General features: G+C 62.4%; 1 protein-coding gene across 9 annotated transcripts in view; it reads left to right on the forward strand.

The window, feature by feature from the left end:
• The window catches only part of MROH1 (maestro heat like repeat family member 1), a 52,580-nt gene extending 36,604 nt beyond the window's left edge, over positions 1 to 15,976 (forward strand). For 6 of the 9 annotated variants that reach the window (XM_065903521.1, XM_065903528.1, XM_065903526.1 and 3 more), the window contains 20 exons: positions 646 to 768; positions 874 to 953; positions 1,027 to 1,138; positions 1,261 to 1,356; positions 1,824 to 1,928; positions 3,569 to 3,704; positions 3,823 to 3,935; positions 4,936 to 5,088; positions 9,740 to 9,894; positions 11,764 to 11,929; positions 12,501 to 12,697; positions 13,205 to 13,342; positions 13,593 to 13,707; positions 13,992 to 14,138; positions 14,242 to 14,430; positions 14,553 to 14,708; positions 14,777 to 14,911; positions 14,987 to 15,089; positions 15,182 to 15,247; positions 15,724 to 15,976. In XM_065903521.1, coding sequence (XP_065759593.1) covers positions 646 to 768; positions 874 to 953; positions 1,027 to 1,138; positions 1,261 to 1,356; positions 1,824 to 1,928; positions 3,569 to 3,704; positions 3,823 to 3,935; positions 4,936 to 5,088; positions 9,740 to 9,894; positions 11,764 to 11,929; positions 12,501 to 12,697; positions 13,205 to 13,342; positions 13,593 to 13,707; positions 13,992 to 14,138; positions 14,242 to 14,430; positions 14,553 to 14,708; positions 14,777 to 14,911; positions 14,987 to 15,089; positions 15,182 to 15,247; positions 15,724 to 15,809 — 2,571 coding nt within the window. In that variant the 3' untranslated portion in view covers positions 15,810 to 15,976. The remainder of the gene's footprint in view (positions 1 to 645; positions 769 to 873; positions 954 to 1,026; positions 1,139 to 1,260; positions 1,357 to 1,823; positions 1,929 to 3,568; positions 3,705 to 3,822; positions 3,936 to 4,935; positions 5,089 to 9,739; positions 9,895 to 11,763; positions 11,930 to 12,500; positions 12,698 to 13,204; positions 13,343 to 13,592; positions 13,708 to 13,991; positions 14,139 to 14,241; positions 14,431 to 14,552; positions 14,709 to 14,776; positions 14,912 to 14,986; positions 15,090 to 15,181; positions 15,248 to 15,723) is intronic. The other 3 variants (XM_065903527.1, XM_065903529.1, XM_065903530.1) reach the window with 2 other exon arrangements.
• Positions 15,977 to 15,980: the final 4 nt, after the last annotated feature.

Genomic DNA, 15,980 nt, shown 5'->3' on the forward strand with positions numbered 1-15,980 from the left:
CCCAGAGGTAGGGGGGACGGAGGGGAGGTGGTGGCTCGCAGGCTGGTCGGGGGCCTCGGCTGTGCCCCTCTCCTGGCTCCACTCCATCTCCGCCAGCACCTGGTCGGAGGAGTTCTGCATCCAGGACAGCAGCCTCTGCCTCACTAACACGACTCCCTTGTGGACTTTGGCACTAACCTGGGAACCTTCTCTGGGAGCGGCCGGGCTGTCACCCTGAAGAGCAGACCCCCACCACCCTGGGTCTCTTGGGGTTGCTGGGCCAGAGCTGTTCTGTGACCTCTCTGACTCAGCCCTTTAGAGCTGGGGGCCAGCCGTCTGCTGGGTCTCTGCCGGGGCAACAGCGTCCCCTCCACCTGGGGGATGCAGCTGGATGGCGCATGGCGAGCCTGCAGTCATCTGCCCAGGGTTGTGATCCCGGGACCCCCAGGTCAAGCCCACAGCCAAGGGCCTCGGGTTCCTTCACAGACCCACCTTGGCCCACGTGGAGGACTGGCCGAGAGCCTGTAGACTGGAGGGGAGTCCACGTCTGGCTTGCAGGAGAGTGGCCAGCGGCCTGGCCTCACCGCTGTGGGTGGCCCCCTCCCGCCGGGTTCAGCCCATGGGCCTCGGGCCTCTGCGGCTCCCGCAGCCCTGTTGTCCTTGCAGGACCCGGCCCTGAGACTGAGCCTGGTGCAGAGCGTGTGCATGGCCACCCAGGCTGTCTGCAGCAGCGCCCATGGCGGCTCCTTCCACCTCTCGAGGAAGGCCGAGCTGGTGGCGCAGATGGTGGTGAGAGCGGGTGGACTGGGGAGGGCCGAGCCCCTGGGTTGTGGGGCCTGACCTGGGGGCAAGCTGGAGCTTCGGCCAAGGGCTGCCCTGCGGCTGCTCCCCCAGGAGTTCATCAAAGCAGAGCCCCCAGACTCGCTGAGGACGCCCATTCGAAGGAAGGCTATGCTTGCCTGCACGTACCTGGTGTATCCTTTCCTTGGGGGGGGCGGCTGTGGGGGGGCCCTCTGCGTGAGTGCTGGGCCTTAACTGGCGGCTCAGTACCCTGGAGCCAGCCCTGGAGGAGCAGGTGCAGGCGGACCTCATTCACAGCTGCCTGCACAGTGTCATGGCCATGCTGCCTGAGCCAGAGGAGGGGGACAGCCACCAGGAGGTATCAGCGGCCCCTGCGATGGGAGGTGGGGGACAGCCCCCAGGAGCTATCATCAGCCCCCGTGGTGGCCCTGTCCACGGGTGGGAGGGTCACAGCAAGACTGGCAGCTTCTCTTGTTCCAGTCCCTGTACCTGGACACCATGCAGGCCCTCAAGGACTTGCTGACGAGCCTCCTTCAGCGGAACATGACGCCCCAGGGTCTGCAGGTCATGGTGGAGGTGTGTGGCGGGCCATGGTGCTCTGTGCAAGTGGGAGGTGGCCTGTGAGCCAGTGAGCAGGGCCCCTCTGGCCTGGGGGGTATGCAGACGGGTGCAGTCTGAGCAGACAGGGGCTCGGAGCTCGATCTCTCTGCTCCCCCATCGTGGGGCCCGGACAGAGAGACCCTGAGGTGCCCCAGGTAGGCACTCCTGACCCTCTGAGGCCATCATGATGGTGGGTGCGTGGCTGTGGGCTGGGGCAGGACGGACCCATGTCTGGGAACACCGTGTCCTTACGTGGGCATGGCTAGAGAGTCCACCAGGGGTGGCCATGGCCATGAGCCAGGCCAGCAGGACAGAACGACGGGGTGGGAGAGGTGCTGCCCAGGGGGCCCACTCTGACCTGACGCACTGGCCCCCATGCCCAGAGGGTGGCCTGGCCGGGAGGGTGCCCCAAGCTGCACCTATTGAAGCCCCTTCTTCCCCAGCACCTGAGCCCATGGATCAAGTCCCCAAGGGGCCACGAGCGGGTGCGGGCACTCGGCCTGAGTGCCTGCCTGCTGCAGTTCTTCCTAGAACACCTGCAGATCAGCGTGAGTGCCCCAGGGCAGCCCGCACGGCCCCTCCCCGGCCCCATGCCCGTCCCCCGGCCCGGGGACCACAGCATGGGGCCCTCACATCTCCCACTGCCCATTGCTGCGAGCAGCACTGTCCTCTCCTGTACTGTGGACAGAGGACCACAAGGGTCAGCAAGTGTCCTCAGGGCTGGCCACTCGGCATTGAATCTGATGGGCAGCCTTGTCCTTGGGAGCCCGCCCGATGCAGGGAAGGATGATGGGGACCCCCACGTGAGAGGAGGAGTGGAGGGTGTTGGAGGCAGAAGCCGCAGCTCAGGCCAAGGTGGGGACTTGTGAACCCTTGGAGTGCAGCGGTGAAGACAACACTGTTAGTTGGAGCGGTAGGAAGGAGTGCCTCCCAGAGCCGCACGGTTACTCTGCATTTTAGTATTTGCTGGGGTTCAGCAGCTCCTCTTCCCTTGTTAGAACTTCACAGTTGTTCTTACAAAGCCGTTACTCTGCTGGCTTTAGGGTGGACTGGAGTGGTCCTCCCACACTCCCGCGTGGCCTTGACAGGGCTCCTGTGCTGACAATGATGGACCTGGCCACCCCGGCCTCCAGCCCTAGCAGAAGCACGGTCTGTCGCTGCTGTCTCTGCTGTACATAATCATTTACTTATTGCAGTAGGCAGGAGAACTGGGCTTTTGGATACTTAGGAACTGGTAGGAACTGGGTAGTTTATAAGGAATAAGATTCCTCTGTGACTCTTAACGAGTTTTTAGTTAATTCTCTGCTCTTAAGACACACAGCCACAGCCGTTCACAAAGGCCATGAGTTCGACCTTTCTCACCATCCCAACGCCTGTGGGTTTGTGCTGCTGACAGCAGGAAGGTGAACACTGGCGGTGGCCCCGAGCCGCTAAATGTCAAGCGAGAAGCTTGTTGTTTAGCAGTGTTTATTTTGTTGTTTTCAGAGCATCGTCTGTTGGCTGGCTTAGAAAGCTTTTCCCACCCAGGTTCTCCCATGGCCTGTTTTTCACATAAACCTGGTCCAACTAGAGTTCAGTTTTTGTTCGTGACGAGACAGGGCTCTGCCCTCGTGCAGAGGAACGCAGCTGGTAGTCCCCAGTCCCCATCCAGCCTTTCCCTGGTTTTAGGAGGAGTAGCAGCCTGGAGCCCCACATCCTTCAAGAGCCTGTGCTGGGCGGGGCGTGTGGTGGCACTTCCCTGGGAGGCTGCTTGGTGTGGGCTGTGTGTTGGGGGTGGGTAGCTGATGTCCCCTGGTTTGGGGCGTAGGAAGCAAGGCCCTTTGGCCAGAGCAGGGTTGAAAGGAGAGCAGGAAAGGCTCTGAAGAAAGGCTCTGAAGAACAGGCCCAGTCCCCATGGGGGTGGAAGGGCTCGTGTAGCACCCCTTGGCTTTTGGGGCAGGGATTCCCGTGTATCTGAGGAGTGAGCAGAGGCCAGCCATACCCTGTCCACGCTCCTGCTTGTCCAGCTCTCGTCCCTCTTGGGACCCACCCTGGGGTGGGGGAGGGCTGCCCTCTGGTCACACGCCCGCCCATATCTGGATCCAGGGGGTGCAGGTACCTGCCCACCCCAGAGACTCCTGAGCCCCAGTGCCGTCTCTGGCTGTCTGCCCCCAGCATCCCCACAGCACCCCCACGTCTGCCTCTCCAGGCCCTGGTACCCTTCCACAACCTGGGCCTCCTCGTTGGCCTCTTCTCCCCGCGGTGCGCCGACCTCTGGCCTGCCACTCGCCGAGAGGCTGTGAGCTGCGTCCACTCCCTGCTGTACCTGCAGCTGGGCTATGAGGGTGAGCTCCCCCCGCTGGGCAGCAGTGTGTGTGTGTTGGGGAGATGAGGGAGCAGAGGCTGGGCCTCTGGTGGCCAGGGAAGGCCTGTGCCCACCCCACGCGCCCTGCCACCTTGCAGGCTTCTCGCGAGACTACCGGGATGACGTGGCTGAGCAGCTCCTCAGCCTCAAGGATGGCCTGGCGCACCCTGACCCCACCATTCTCTTCCACACCTGCCACAGCATTGCCCAGGTACCTGCCAATGGCCGCTGCAGCAGCTCCATGCACGTACGGGCTCTGTGGGTGCCAGCTGGGCAGACAGGGAGGTCTTATCAGAGTTCCGTGTCCAGCACCCCCGCCCCTCATGCACTTGCTGGGCCCACCCTCCGGGGCCCAGTGGGGGGTGGCAGGAGCTCAGCTCCTGACTCCACAAGGTTGAGAAAGCTGCCCTAACCCACCCCGTGACTCCCAAGCCAGGGCAGTGCTTCTGTTTCACTTGGTGACTGGAAATGGCCCTCATGGGTCTGGAGGCTTTCTCTCCTGCTGAAGATGGAAGGGAAGAGGGTCAGCAGGGCCCTTTGCAGGAGTCAGGGGGGCTCAGGCATTGAGAAGCAAAGACCCAGCCCAAGGGGAGTCCAGGGGGAGCAGGAACTTCATGTTTGGAGTCAGACTTTCTAGATATTTCATCCACTTCTGTGATTTTATTTCTTCTCTGTACAGAGTTTATCTGCCCCAACTTCTGGTTGCTCTCTGTTATGTGGAGGGAGGCCAGGGACTCTCCTCTGTTGCTGGGCTATGGGAGGAGTTGAGGGTGCTTTGGAGCCTCCGAGGCTGGGCAGTCCAGGGTAGAGCATGCCCCCATCTGCCCTTGACTCTAGAGAGGCTGTAGCCTAGAGAAGCTGCACATCAGGACCACTCCTAGCTTACCCCGCTGGTCAGGAGGCACCTCTGGGAGGGCGCTGACCTGGGCCCTGCAGATGCCCAGGGACCCAGTTCCAGAGGCCTGGGCCTGGAGGCCATGGACTGCACCTGGATCTGGCTTCAGTCTGGGGAGGGGTCCTGGGCGTGGGCCACCCCACCTGGCACTGGCAGAAGCCCCAAAGGCTTTAAGGGCCTGTAAGAGGGTGGGAAAAGTTGGAGGAGGGTTTGAGAGGGGTCAGTCCTTCCCTGAGAAGCTGAGTCCCTAGGATCCACACCCCGAAGGTGTGCTGACCCCCTCCTCTCTGTCTTCCTGATGCAACTGTCCTCCTAGATTATTGCCAAGCGCCTCCCGCCAGATCAGCTCATCAGCCTCTTGCTAACCTTGTTTGAGGGCCTGGGAGATCCCGACAAGAACTGCTCCCGAGCCGCCACTGTCATGATCAACTGCCTGCTCAAGGAACGGGGCAACATGCTGCAGGAGAAGGTGGGGCCTGGGGGCGGGGCCAGGCGTGGGCAGGGCAGGGCCTGGTCTAGAGCTCCCTAGGCTTGTGGTGTGGGCGTGGTCATGTCCAGCCGGTCAGCCGGGAGTGCCGGTGGGCAGGGCTGGTAACCTGGGGCTCCCCACCCCACTCTCTCACCCCAACGCCTGCTCTGTGGAGGTTTGGACCTCAGCACTCTGCGCTTCTCCCTGTGGGCCTGATTGGATAAATCTTTCTCTTCTCTTTGAAGACTGAACTAAGCGAAAGTAACTGCTCAGAACGTAAAGGTAGAAAAGGCAGTTGAAAGGGAAAGGCCAGTGCTAGGGTCTGTGATTGGGCACTGAGCTGGCATGGACTAAGCGCCCTGCTCACATTGCTGGTGAGGACAGGGGTCCACAGGGTCACCAGGTGCTGGCACAGAGCCTTCCCCGGCAGGTCCAGTTCAGAGCAGAGGTGTCCGGGCCACTCAGATCCTGCCCTATCCACCATCCCATCGTCACCTTTGAGGCCTTCTGGCCATGAGCTCACGTGGCAGCCCACGTGGTCCCCAAACATGGTTGCCAGTCACCCTGACAGACGTACTCAGGTCCTGAGGCCTGAACAGGCTCCAAAGCTCAGGTAACTGCTATATTAGTGCTAGATTCACGGCTGCCTGTGAATCCTATGAACCGGATGGCCCAGCAGGTGGGGTCCCATATGCTTGGACGAAGATGTAAGCTCCCTATTAAAGTGAAGCATAGCAACAGAAAGGAAGGTTGTGCTAAGTGCACAGCCTTGGGGTTCACAGACAGGAGCAGAGGCCCCACCAACCTCAGAGCCCCTGGAACCCCAGCTGGCCCCATAGGGTGCCACAAGCTCTCCACAGCACAGAGCAGGGCTTGGGATGCACCTCGTGTAGAAGGCGCCTCACATCTGGCCTGCATGGCTGTTGTCTGTGGGACGGGATGTGTCTTCCAGGCCTGGCCCATGTGGGTTGCTCCATCACTCCCTCACCTGCCCACCTCAGCGAGCGCTGGGCGGAAGTTCCCAGTCTGAGCATGAGAGTGCTCCTGGAGTTGGGCTCCTTTGGACCTGAGGGTGCATTTCGGTTGGAGACATGCCCAGGAAAGTGACTGGGGCCGCAGGAGAGGCCTTTGTGCTGCTGTCCCAGGGCTATCAGATGGCCACGGGGCTGTCCCAGCTTCTCCGTGCACGTTTCTCTGTGGCTTATGGACTGGAACACTTGCATGTTTCTTGGCTACTCAGATCTCCTCCATGAAGAGAGTGATCTTGGCCATTTTCTTCTGGGTGGTCTCTGCTTTTCTTACCGGTTTGCAGAAGTACTTTGTATATTCTGGGTACAAGTCCTGTATTGGATGGGTCCCTCACAGTTGTCTTCTGAGGGGGAGGCGGAGGAGGAGCTGCCAGTGGAGAAGCCCTGTGTGGAGGGGCTACCTGCTGAGGCGGGGGGCGGGGGGGGGGGGGGCGGGGTATGTGGCGCCTGGAGGGGAACGTGTGCCACCGTGGGGCCCCAGCCAAGACCTGAGGGTGTGGGGCGGGGAGTGGAAGGAGGATGGAGGAGGGTGTGACTGCAAGCGATGGTCGGGGTTGGCAGGCCAAGGTTTGGGTTTTGCACTGAGTGGGGCTTCTGGGTCAGCTCTGAGTGGTAGAAAGGTAGCCTGGTGGCTCTGTGTCGGGGGAGGGGGGCAGGCTGGACTGCAGGCCGTGGCCGCTGGTGGTCCCGGTGTCTGTCTGTATATGCACGCATTTTGTTGACTTGTTCCTCTGTTGATGGACGCTTGGTGTGCTTCCTTCTCTTGGCTGTTGTGAGTCATGCTGCTGTAAACATGGGTGAAAGGCATCTCTCTTCAGGATCCTGTTTTATTTTGGGTGAACATCTGGAAGTGGGGTTGCAGGATCTTATGGTGATTCTATTCTGAATTTTCAGAGAAACTGCTGTACTGTTTTCCATAGTGACTGCACCAGTTTATGTTCCCACCAGCAGGGCATGGGGCTTCTGGCCAGTATTTGTCAATGCCTATGTTTTTGATAATGGCCACCCTGATGTGTGTGAAGCAGCATGTCATACTGGTTTCAACTTGAGCTTCCTGTGCAGTGAGTGATGTGGATGACTTGCCGGCCATTTGTTTGTCTTCTTCAGAGAAGTCCACGTCCCTGCCCATTTCCAGATCAGGTTATTGGATTTGATGTCATTTTGGAACTGCAGGAGCTGCCTGTACTCTGAAATTAACACATTATCAGACAGACAACTGGCAGGTGTTTTTGCATAGGTCGTCTTCTCCCTAGATCATGTATTTTGCTGCAGCTCCACATGCAGTGCTTTGAGGCTCATTTCCAAGGAGTCATTACCAAATCTAGTGTCTTTAAGATTTCCGTCTTTCTCTAGGAGTTTACTAGTAGTTTTGAGTCCTGCCCGTCCTGGATAAATCAGGGTGCCTCTCCCCGGGCCCATGTGCTGAGCCGGCTGCTGGCCTCCAGAGCTGCCAGGCTGTCTCCTCCGGCTCAGCCTGCAGACCCGCTCAGCACACCTACCCCTGGGCGGCGTCCCTGCCTCACGCTTCCAGCCTGTCTGCAGCAGACCCCCTCTAGCTCACGTGACAGGGACACGGCATCGGCGCCATCGGTGCTGTTTCCTTTCTTGCCCCGAGAGCCTGCCGGGGGACCCCCAGAGACACCTGCACAGTCAGACTTGAGTTTCTCTGATACCAGATCAGAAAAAGGGGTCCTATTTGGTGACCCGTGACCGGGCTGACCCCTGCCCCAACACGCCAGGTTGGTCATGTGGGCGCAGAAGGAACTGGATGTCAAGGGCAGAGGGACGTGGCAGGAACGAACAGCTGCCTCCCAACGTGTGGCCGTGGGAAGAAGCACCGCCCGACAGAGGTGGCAGATCTGAGGCAGGGGGACCACGCCCAGTGGTTCCTCCTGGGCATGTGCCTGGGTGAGGCAGCCGCGCCCACAGGAACCTGTGCAGGTTAAGGAGGAGGTCCCCATGAAGGGGTCCCAGTCTAGAAGCACGGGCATGGGCTGCTGAGGGCGAGTGTGGAGCAGCCCAGCAGGCCTGAGGTGGCCCTGAGCTCCCTGGGCTGGGTGGGCCCCGCTCACCAGTCCCGGGAAGCAGAGAACCCGGTGCAGATGCAGCCAGAGCCGCCACACCTGAGCGCTAGAGTGCCATCACGGCTCCAGAGTGTCAGGGCCAAGCTGCTCTTGGCACCCATGGGTATCGCTGCTAAGAAAGTCTGCAGAAGCAAAGACAACAGAGACAGATGAGCTGAGAGTGTCTCAGACAGACTGACACCCAAGGGAGCAAAAGGAAACAGGGAAAAAATTACATGCAGAAATTTGAAATGCAGTCAAGTGTACATACGGGCAGTTATGTTCCAATGGACTTTGAGAACCTGAGGTGAGAGACTGGCCTCCGCAGGGCGCCACTGTCACCTGCACCTGTGAAAACTGCACCAGTGCCAGCCGGGCAGGCCTGGGGTCTTCTGGGGAGCCCTGCCTCTCACGGCCGAGAAAGAGCCCAGGAGACTGGAGAGAGCCACGCTCCTTGCCCCAGAGACGGTGTGGCCTGTTCCAGTGGCACGGTGGATGGGACAATCATAGCCCATCTACCGGCGAATGTCACTGGGCCCATGTCCACGGCCGAGACGAGAACCCAGCCACAGTCAGCTCAGCCCCACCCTCCCGCCAGGCTCCCTGAGCAGGTTCAGTGTGGCGGCAGCCGGCTGGTCAGGGAGGCACACAGCTGGACGGGCCGAGGGCCAGGGCCGATGGGCAGAGCCACAGCAAAGAGGTCCAGGTCTTTAGAAGGTCATCAGCCTTCTGGACTCACGGTCAAAGAAAGAGAAGGACTTCATTATGTTTACAAATCCTTTGATAACTGTGGTGACAGAGCCCCTCCCTCAGGCTGGACACTGGACACACGGTGCCTGCATTTCCCTCCTGCCCCTGTTCCCGCCGTGGGCGTGGGTCCCTGTCAGAGCTCAGCGGACTGTTCTCTCTGCTCCTGGGCCTGGGGCCCCCATCGGGTCCTCAGCCAGCCCTGCCCTGGGGCGGAGCCCATGGCTGCCAGCTCCCCGTCCGGGGGACCCTGTCCGTGGGGCCGTGGCCAGTGCTCTGTCATCAGCTTTCGCCTCACAGCAGTGCGCTTCTCAGCTGTCCAGCCTGGACAGTGCGGGGTGGCACCCTGTCGGCTCGGGCCGCCGTGTGCCCTGCTGCCCACCTGCTGCCGTGCAGCCGCCGTGGCCAGAAAGCCCTGCGGCCTGGGAGGAGGGACGGGATGCTTCCCGGTGAGCAATGGGCAGCCATGTCCTGCCTGCAGGGGTCGAGGCAGGGTCATCCTGTAAGCCTCAGCACTCACCCCGGTGGCCTTGCCCTCCCACTCTGCCCGCTTAGGCTGTGTGTGTATGTCTGTCTGTCTGTCCTGGCTCCCCCTGCCAACAGGCCCCTCTTGGGTTCCTGTCCCTTCCCATATGGACTCTGGGGCTGTGAGTCAACTCCCTTGGCCCTGAGGGCTCTGGCTCCTGTTCTCCTTCATCAGGGCTGGCAGCAAGGAGCCCCGATGTCACTGGGGGGAGCTGGCTTCCCTGGCCCCAGGGATTGGCACCCACACGGGCGTGTCCTGTTGCTGGCCTGACCGCTGCTTGCCCACAGGTGCCGGAGATTGTGAGCGTGCTGCGCTCCAAGCTGCAGGAGACCCGAGAGGAGCACGTCCTACAGGCCGCACAACACAGCGTGTTTGTCCTGGCCACCCACCACTGCGCCGCTGTGGTGTCCAGCCTTCTGGGCAGCCCCCTGCCCTTTGACAGGTACCTGGTGCCCACCCACCTGCAGGGATGGATGGGGCTCCATGCTCTGGTGTCGCCCCGCCTGACCAGGTATTCATGGGCCCCCTAATCCTGTGTGTGGGAGCCTGGAGGCCCTGGCACTGGGCTGGGTGGAGATGGCTCATTCTCACGGGCAGTGCTGGCCAGTTCTCTGGGGCTGGTGCTCTGCCGGGCCTCCATCCACCCTCATCCATGAGCAGGACCCTGAGCCAAGAAGGGTCTCCATCTGCCACGGACACCCCTGGCTCCCGAGCGTCCGTCCTTGGGTTCTCAGGGCAGGGCATGTCCACACCCGTGCCTGTGCCGGGCCCTGTGGGTCGCCACAGTCCCTGGGGCCCCTGCTCCTGCACTGAGGCCTCTAAGCAGCCTTTGCTCCGCTCCCAGTGCCTCCAAAGCTCAGGGCCCGCTGGGCATGCCTTTCTTTGGGTCCACGTGGTGGGTGGAGGCGGCACCCATGATCTGGAGATCCCCATGCCAGGGGACAGGGAGGCCTCGCATCCTTCCCTGTGGCCACGGCCCGAAGCACCTACGCCTGCACCTGCTCCAGATTGGGGCTCCCACGGCCTGCTTGGCTCTTGCTCAGATGCGGGCACCGCTCCCCAGACACGGTGGTCCCGTTTGCCACTGCCCCTCCTGCCATCACTGTCGGCCTTTTTCCCCTTGCGCTCTAGGGGTGTCCCTTTCCCAGAGTAAACCGCACTTGATTGCTGATATGGTTGGTATTAAACCAACTGCCTATTTTTCTTCCCTCAATCTTTTTTATTTTTCTTACCGTCTTTTTTAGATTGACAGGGTCTTGTTACAATTTCACTTTTCACTCAGTTTGGAAGTTGCACCCCTGTGCATCTGGACTGCGTTTACTCAGCTGTCCCTCTCCCCGGCTATTGCCGGGTTTGCAGCTCGAGCTTGGCACTTGGCATGCTTCTTTTTAGTTTGAGTAAGAGGACATGTCCTTTCTGGCTCCTGTGACCCCAGCTGGGGCTGAGGCCGAGGGATGAGCACTGGGTGTCCCTTGTTGATGGCGCTCTGCACCTTCTGGCAGAGAGGGGTCTGAGGCTTTCTGTTCTTGGTCCTGCCAGGGGGCTCCCTGGCTCCTTGAGCCTGTGAGTGAGTGTCTGTCGTCAGCTCTCCCGATTTTCAGCCTGTCTTCTTCAGACACCGTCTCCCCTCTGCTTGTGAGACGCCACTCGAATGTGCGCTCACTCACACCGCCCTGCCCCCGACACCTCTGCTTCTGAACATCCGATGACCCTTCCCTACGGGGTTCTGGGCAACTTCCTCCACTCGTCTTCCAGTTCACCATTTCTCTCTCCTGCCGTGTCCAGGCTGATGCTGAGTACGTCACCAAGCCCAGCGCTGCATGTCTCATTTCTCCAGGGCTGTTGGTTCGCTTCCAGATGCACCCCGTGTTTATAGAGTTTCTGGTTCTGAAGTCTGTCGCTTCTCCCTGTAAATGTTCCGCACAGCCACACCCTGTGTGAATGCTGGGGCTGGGGCTGCTCGGGCCTCCTGCAGCCTCCGCCTGACCTCAGCTGCATGCCTCTTTGGTCACGTGCTGCTCTTTGCTCAGGAGAAGTGATTCGCAGGTGTCCTCAGGGCTGGGGTGACAGTGTCTCCTCTAGGGAGCCCAGTGTCTGCTTCTGGCAGCTCCAGGGGACACCTCCCCACCACTGGGTCTCTGCTCACCATCAGGCTGCCTGGTTAGGCCCCTGGGTTGGAGGAAGGGGTCAGTCAGGGCCTGGAGTCAGGGTGCTGTTTTTGGCCTGGCTGGAGCCGAGGCCGGTGGGCATGCCAGGGCTGTGGTGCTGGGGCCGGCAGAGGCTCAGAGGGGTCGTTCTTCCGCCCCTCCAGCCACACCTGCACTCTGTGGCGAGCACTGGCCTTGGAGCCCGGCCTCGCCGCACAGGTCCTGGGGCTGCTCCTGGAGAAGATAAGCAGGGACGTCCCGTTCAAGGAGAGCCGGGCCTTCCTGCTGAGTAGTACGCCGGACCGCGTGGCCACCCTGCTGCCCCTCGCAGTGAGTGGGGGCTGGGCCGGCACACACCGCCCCCTCTACCCACCCTCTTGGGCCCAGGAGGCGATGAGGGGCCACATGGCCACTGCCAGAGGGCCCCATGGGGAGCCTGGGTTGCGCCTTGCTGGCACCTGGCAGCTGATGGGAACCCTGGAGCCAGTGAGCTGTGAGCCCAGGCTCATAAAGTCCCCGCAGGTGTAGGCCCCCAAGGGAGCCCACTCTATTTCATCCTACGGGGAAAAAAATAAACCCAGCTTGGCAGCGTTTCCACAGTGAAGCAGCTGCAAGAATTTCCTCCTCCTGCTGAGGAGCCAAGAGCAGATGCTGGGAGCCAGTCCCCAAGGCAGCCACACTGCCCTGGGCCTGCCTTCTGCCCTGCGGGTCAAGCTGGACAGGGCTGGGCTCCTCATCCCACCCCCACGGCCACCCCTTCCAGGGCCCAAGGCCTCGGGGGACACGGAGTGCCTGCAAAGAAAGAGGGGCTGCGGGCTGGTTTTTGTCCCGGGCGCAGGGTCCAGCATTCGCTGAGCCTGCGGTAAGGGTAGGGGCGAAGGCTGAGGGGGCCCGTCTGCAGGCCACCTGTGCGCTGCACGAGGTTGCATCTGCCCCGGCGTCCGGGCCAGCGGTGCTGGAGCTCTGCCCCCAGCTGTTTGTGGCACTGCTGCTGCGGGTCAGCTGCACCATGGGTGTCCATCCACCCCGGCACCTGCAGGCCAAGGAGAGGAGGAACGCCAGCTCAGGCCTGGCCTCGCGGAGCCTCGAGCCTTGCAGGTGAGTGGGCCTGGCCCGGCCCCGTCAGGCCTTGACTGTTGGCTGCTGGAAGTAGCTTCCCAGGGGTGGGGGGTGGGGGGCCGGGCACCAGATGACCCCAAGCTGCACCTTCCCTGGGGAGCGCTTGGGGTTGGCAGGTTACAAGCGGGCCCACCCTGAGTGCAGCCACTGACTGGGCCCCCACCTGCAGCTGGCTGCGGCTCTGGCCCCCGCCCTGTAGGGGCGCAGCTGCCACAGGGGTGAGGCCCTGCTGGTTGGAGCCACTGGCTGTGCCCGCACCTCCCCTTGGCGCTCAGTCGTGCGGCCCGGAGACGGGCTGGGGCCCCTTCAGCTCCTGCAAGAGCAGAGGGTCCACAGCGCTGCCCAGGGAGAGGGGCCCTGCTGGCAGGGGGCAGGCTAGGGGGCCTGGGCATGTCTTCTAAGAGCACAAGCGGGTGTGCATGCGCATGCAAGGGGCAGAACTGCACCCTGCCAGCGCCAGCTGAGCCTGCGCCCACGTCTCTGCAGCTCTGCGGTGGACGCGCTGCAGGCCGTGCTTGTCCGTGGTGGCAACGAGGACGTGGTGCAGCACATGGAGCTGGACGGAGGCTGGCAGCTGCTCAAGACCTCAGCTGGGCACGAGGAGGGCGTCACCCGGCTGGCCAGGTGAGCGGACAGTGTGTGGGGTGGCGGGGAGTCCATGAGGGCAGCTGAGTTCCATAGGTGCCGCGGACTGGGCGCATGGGGAAGGCCTCTAAGGGGGGGTGTGTCTGAGCGGAGGACAGCTGCAGCTGGGGGGCGGAGCTAGCAGGCCAGACGGTGCAGGGTGGGAGGCAGGCATGCTCCCCAGGCCACGGGACTGGTGTGCTCAGGGCAGCCTGAGGCCCCAGCCCCTGCCCGCGTGCCTCCTTCCCAGTGCCATGGCAAAGTTCGCGGGTCCCCGGCTTCCCATGGTGATGAAGGTGCTCTTCGCTACACAGAGCAGCGTGTATGAGGTCCAGAGGGTCACCTCCACAGCCTTCCTGGCTGAGGTAGGAGCACTTGCTTTGGACCATGAGTCGGGGCGGGGGAGGGGCAGTGTGAAGTCCCCCCCACAGGCAGGCCTGGGTGGGGCGGGGGAGCCACATTGAAAACCCACCCCAGACCAAGGCAGTCAGGGCCAGGGAGGGTCTGGGGTCAGGAGTCAGGGGAGGTTGAGGAAAGGCTAGAAGCCCGGCTTGGCCTGCTGGCCTCAGCCATGACCCCTCAGTGACCGGGGACCAATGCTGCCCAGTGCATTTGGGGGGGGGGGTGATCAGCACGCCTCTACCCCCAGCTGCTCAGCAGCAACGTGGTGAACGACCTGATGCTCCTGGAGTCGCTGCTGGACAACCTGACAGCACGGCAGAAGGACACGAGTGCCCGCGTGCGGAGACTGGTGCTCCGTGGGCTGGCCAACGTGGCCTCGGGCTCCCCAGAGAAGGTGAGCCGCTGGGTAGACCCAGCGGACACGGGCGCGGAGGTGGTGCTCACAGGGTGGGCAGCTGGGCATGGCATGGGCACACAGGTATGTGTGGTCTCCCCAGGTACAGACCCACGGCCCCCAACTCCTGACGGCTATGATCAGTGGGCTGGATGACGGGGACGACCCACACAGCCTGGTGGCGCTGGAGGCCATGGTGGGCTTGGCAAGGCTGCTGGACCTAGTGGACACCTGGGATCTGCGCACAGTGCTGCTGCACATTGCTGTCCGCATTCGGCCCTTCTTCGACAGCGTAGGCCCCCTGCCCCTGGCCATTGCAGCCTGGCCCACTCTGTCCCTTGCTCCCCCTTCACTGCCCTGGGGTCACCCGGGAAGCTTGGCTGGGAGGGCCACGTGACACCCGCTGTTGCCCAGGAAAGGATGGAGTTCCGCTCGGCGTCCATCCGCCTCTTTGGGCACCTCAACAAGGCCTGCCGTGGGGACTGCGAGGATGTCTTCCTGGAGCAGGTTGTGGGCGGTCTGGCACCCCTTCTGTTGCATCTGCAGGACCCCCAGGCCCCCGTGGTCGCGGTGAGCAGCGCGGGGGATGGGTAGGCCTGGCCAGCTCAGGGACTTGGGGCTCAGCATGTGCCCTGCAGGCCTGCAGGTTCGCCTTGTGCATGTGCGGCCCCAACCTGGAGTGTGAGGAGCTGGCAGCCGTCTTCCAGAAGCACCTGCAGGAAGGCCACGGCCTGCACTTTGGAGAGTTCCTCAACACCACCTGCAAGCACCTGGTGAGGGGCGGGGCCGGGCGGCGGGGAGGGGCGGGGCGGGGCGCGGGCGGGGCCTGCCTGACCGCCTATCTGCAGATGCGCCACTTCCCCGACTTGCTGGGCCGCTTGCTGAGCACCAGTCTGTTCTACTTCAAGAGCAGCTGGGAGGACGTCCGTGCTGCCGCCCCCATGCTCACAGGTGAGGCTGCCCCGGGCACCCCGCCCCACAACGGACCTGGCCCCTGACCTCAGTCCCCCCACTGGCCCCTGACTGAGGCCCCACCCCCACAGGGTTCTTGGTGCTGCACGTGGAGGCTGAACAGCTGCCGCAGGTGGACCTGGAGCAGCTTCTCGCGGGTGAGCCCCAGTCCTGCCAACCCCGCCCCACACAGCCAGGAGCCCAGAGGGCCCCCCGCCCCCCCAACACGCTGGGCTGCGCTGACCCTGTGGGCACCAGGGGGGACTAAGTGATTTTCCTGGATTTCAAGGATTTTTTCCCTGTCACTGGTGACCTCATCGTCTCTAGTAATTCACGGAAACTTCTTAACTGTTCCAAAAGAGCTTAAAAAACACTAAAAAAGGAAAAACTATCTTTCCGTTGGCTCCTGAGCCCTCCCAGCAGAGGCCTGTCTTAGGAGGGCGGTGGGCGGGCGGCCCCACGCACAGGGTGGGGTGTCAGCCTCGGGGTCCTGGCCCCCAGGCTCCGTGAGCCCGTAAGGGGGGGGGGGGCAGCCTCAGTCGCAGCTGTTAGCGGGGTGTGGGCGGAATCTTGGGCTCAGTCAGTTCTCCAAGGGCTGTGGCAGAGCCCCCAGCAGTGGTTCCTTGTCCCCCAGCCCTCCAGCTGCTGCTCAAGGACCCAGCCCCCGAGGTGCGCGCTAAAGCTGCGGAGACTCTGGGCCGCCTGGTGAAGTTCGCCTGAGGCTGCCCCAACACCCAATACCGCCTGGCCGGCCCTAGGGTCCAAGACGAGGCCCTAAGGAGTCCCCTGCCCACTGGCAGAGCGGGGAGGCCTTGGGCCCACACAGCAAGGGAGGGCTGGAACACAAGGGTGGTCAAGTCACAGATCCCGTCTTCCCAATAAAGCCATTTG

Source organism: Muntiacus reevesi, chromosome 12 (genome assembly GCF_963930625.1).
Source record: "Muntiacus reevesi chromosome 12, mMunRee1.1, whole genome shotgun sequence".
Lineage (NCBI taxonomy): Eukaryota > Metazoa > Chordata > Mammalia > Artiodactyla > Cervidae > Muntiacus > Muntiacus reevesi.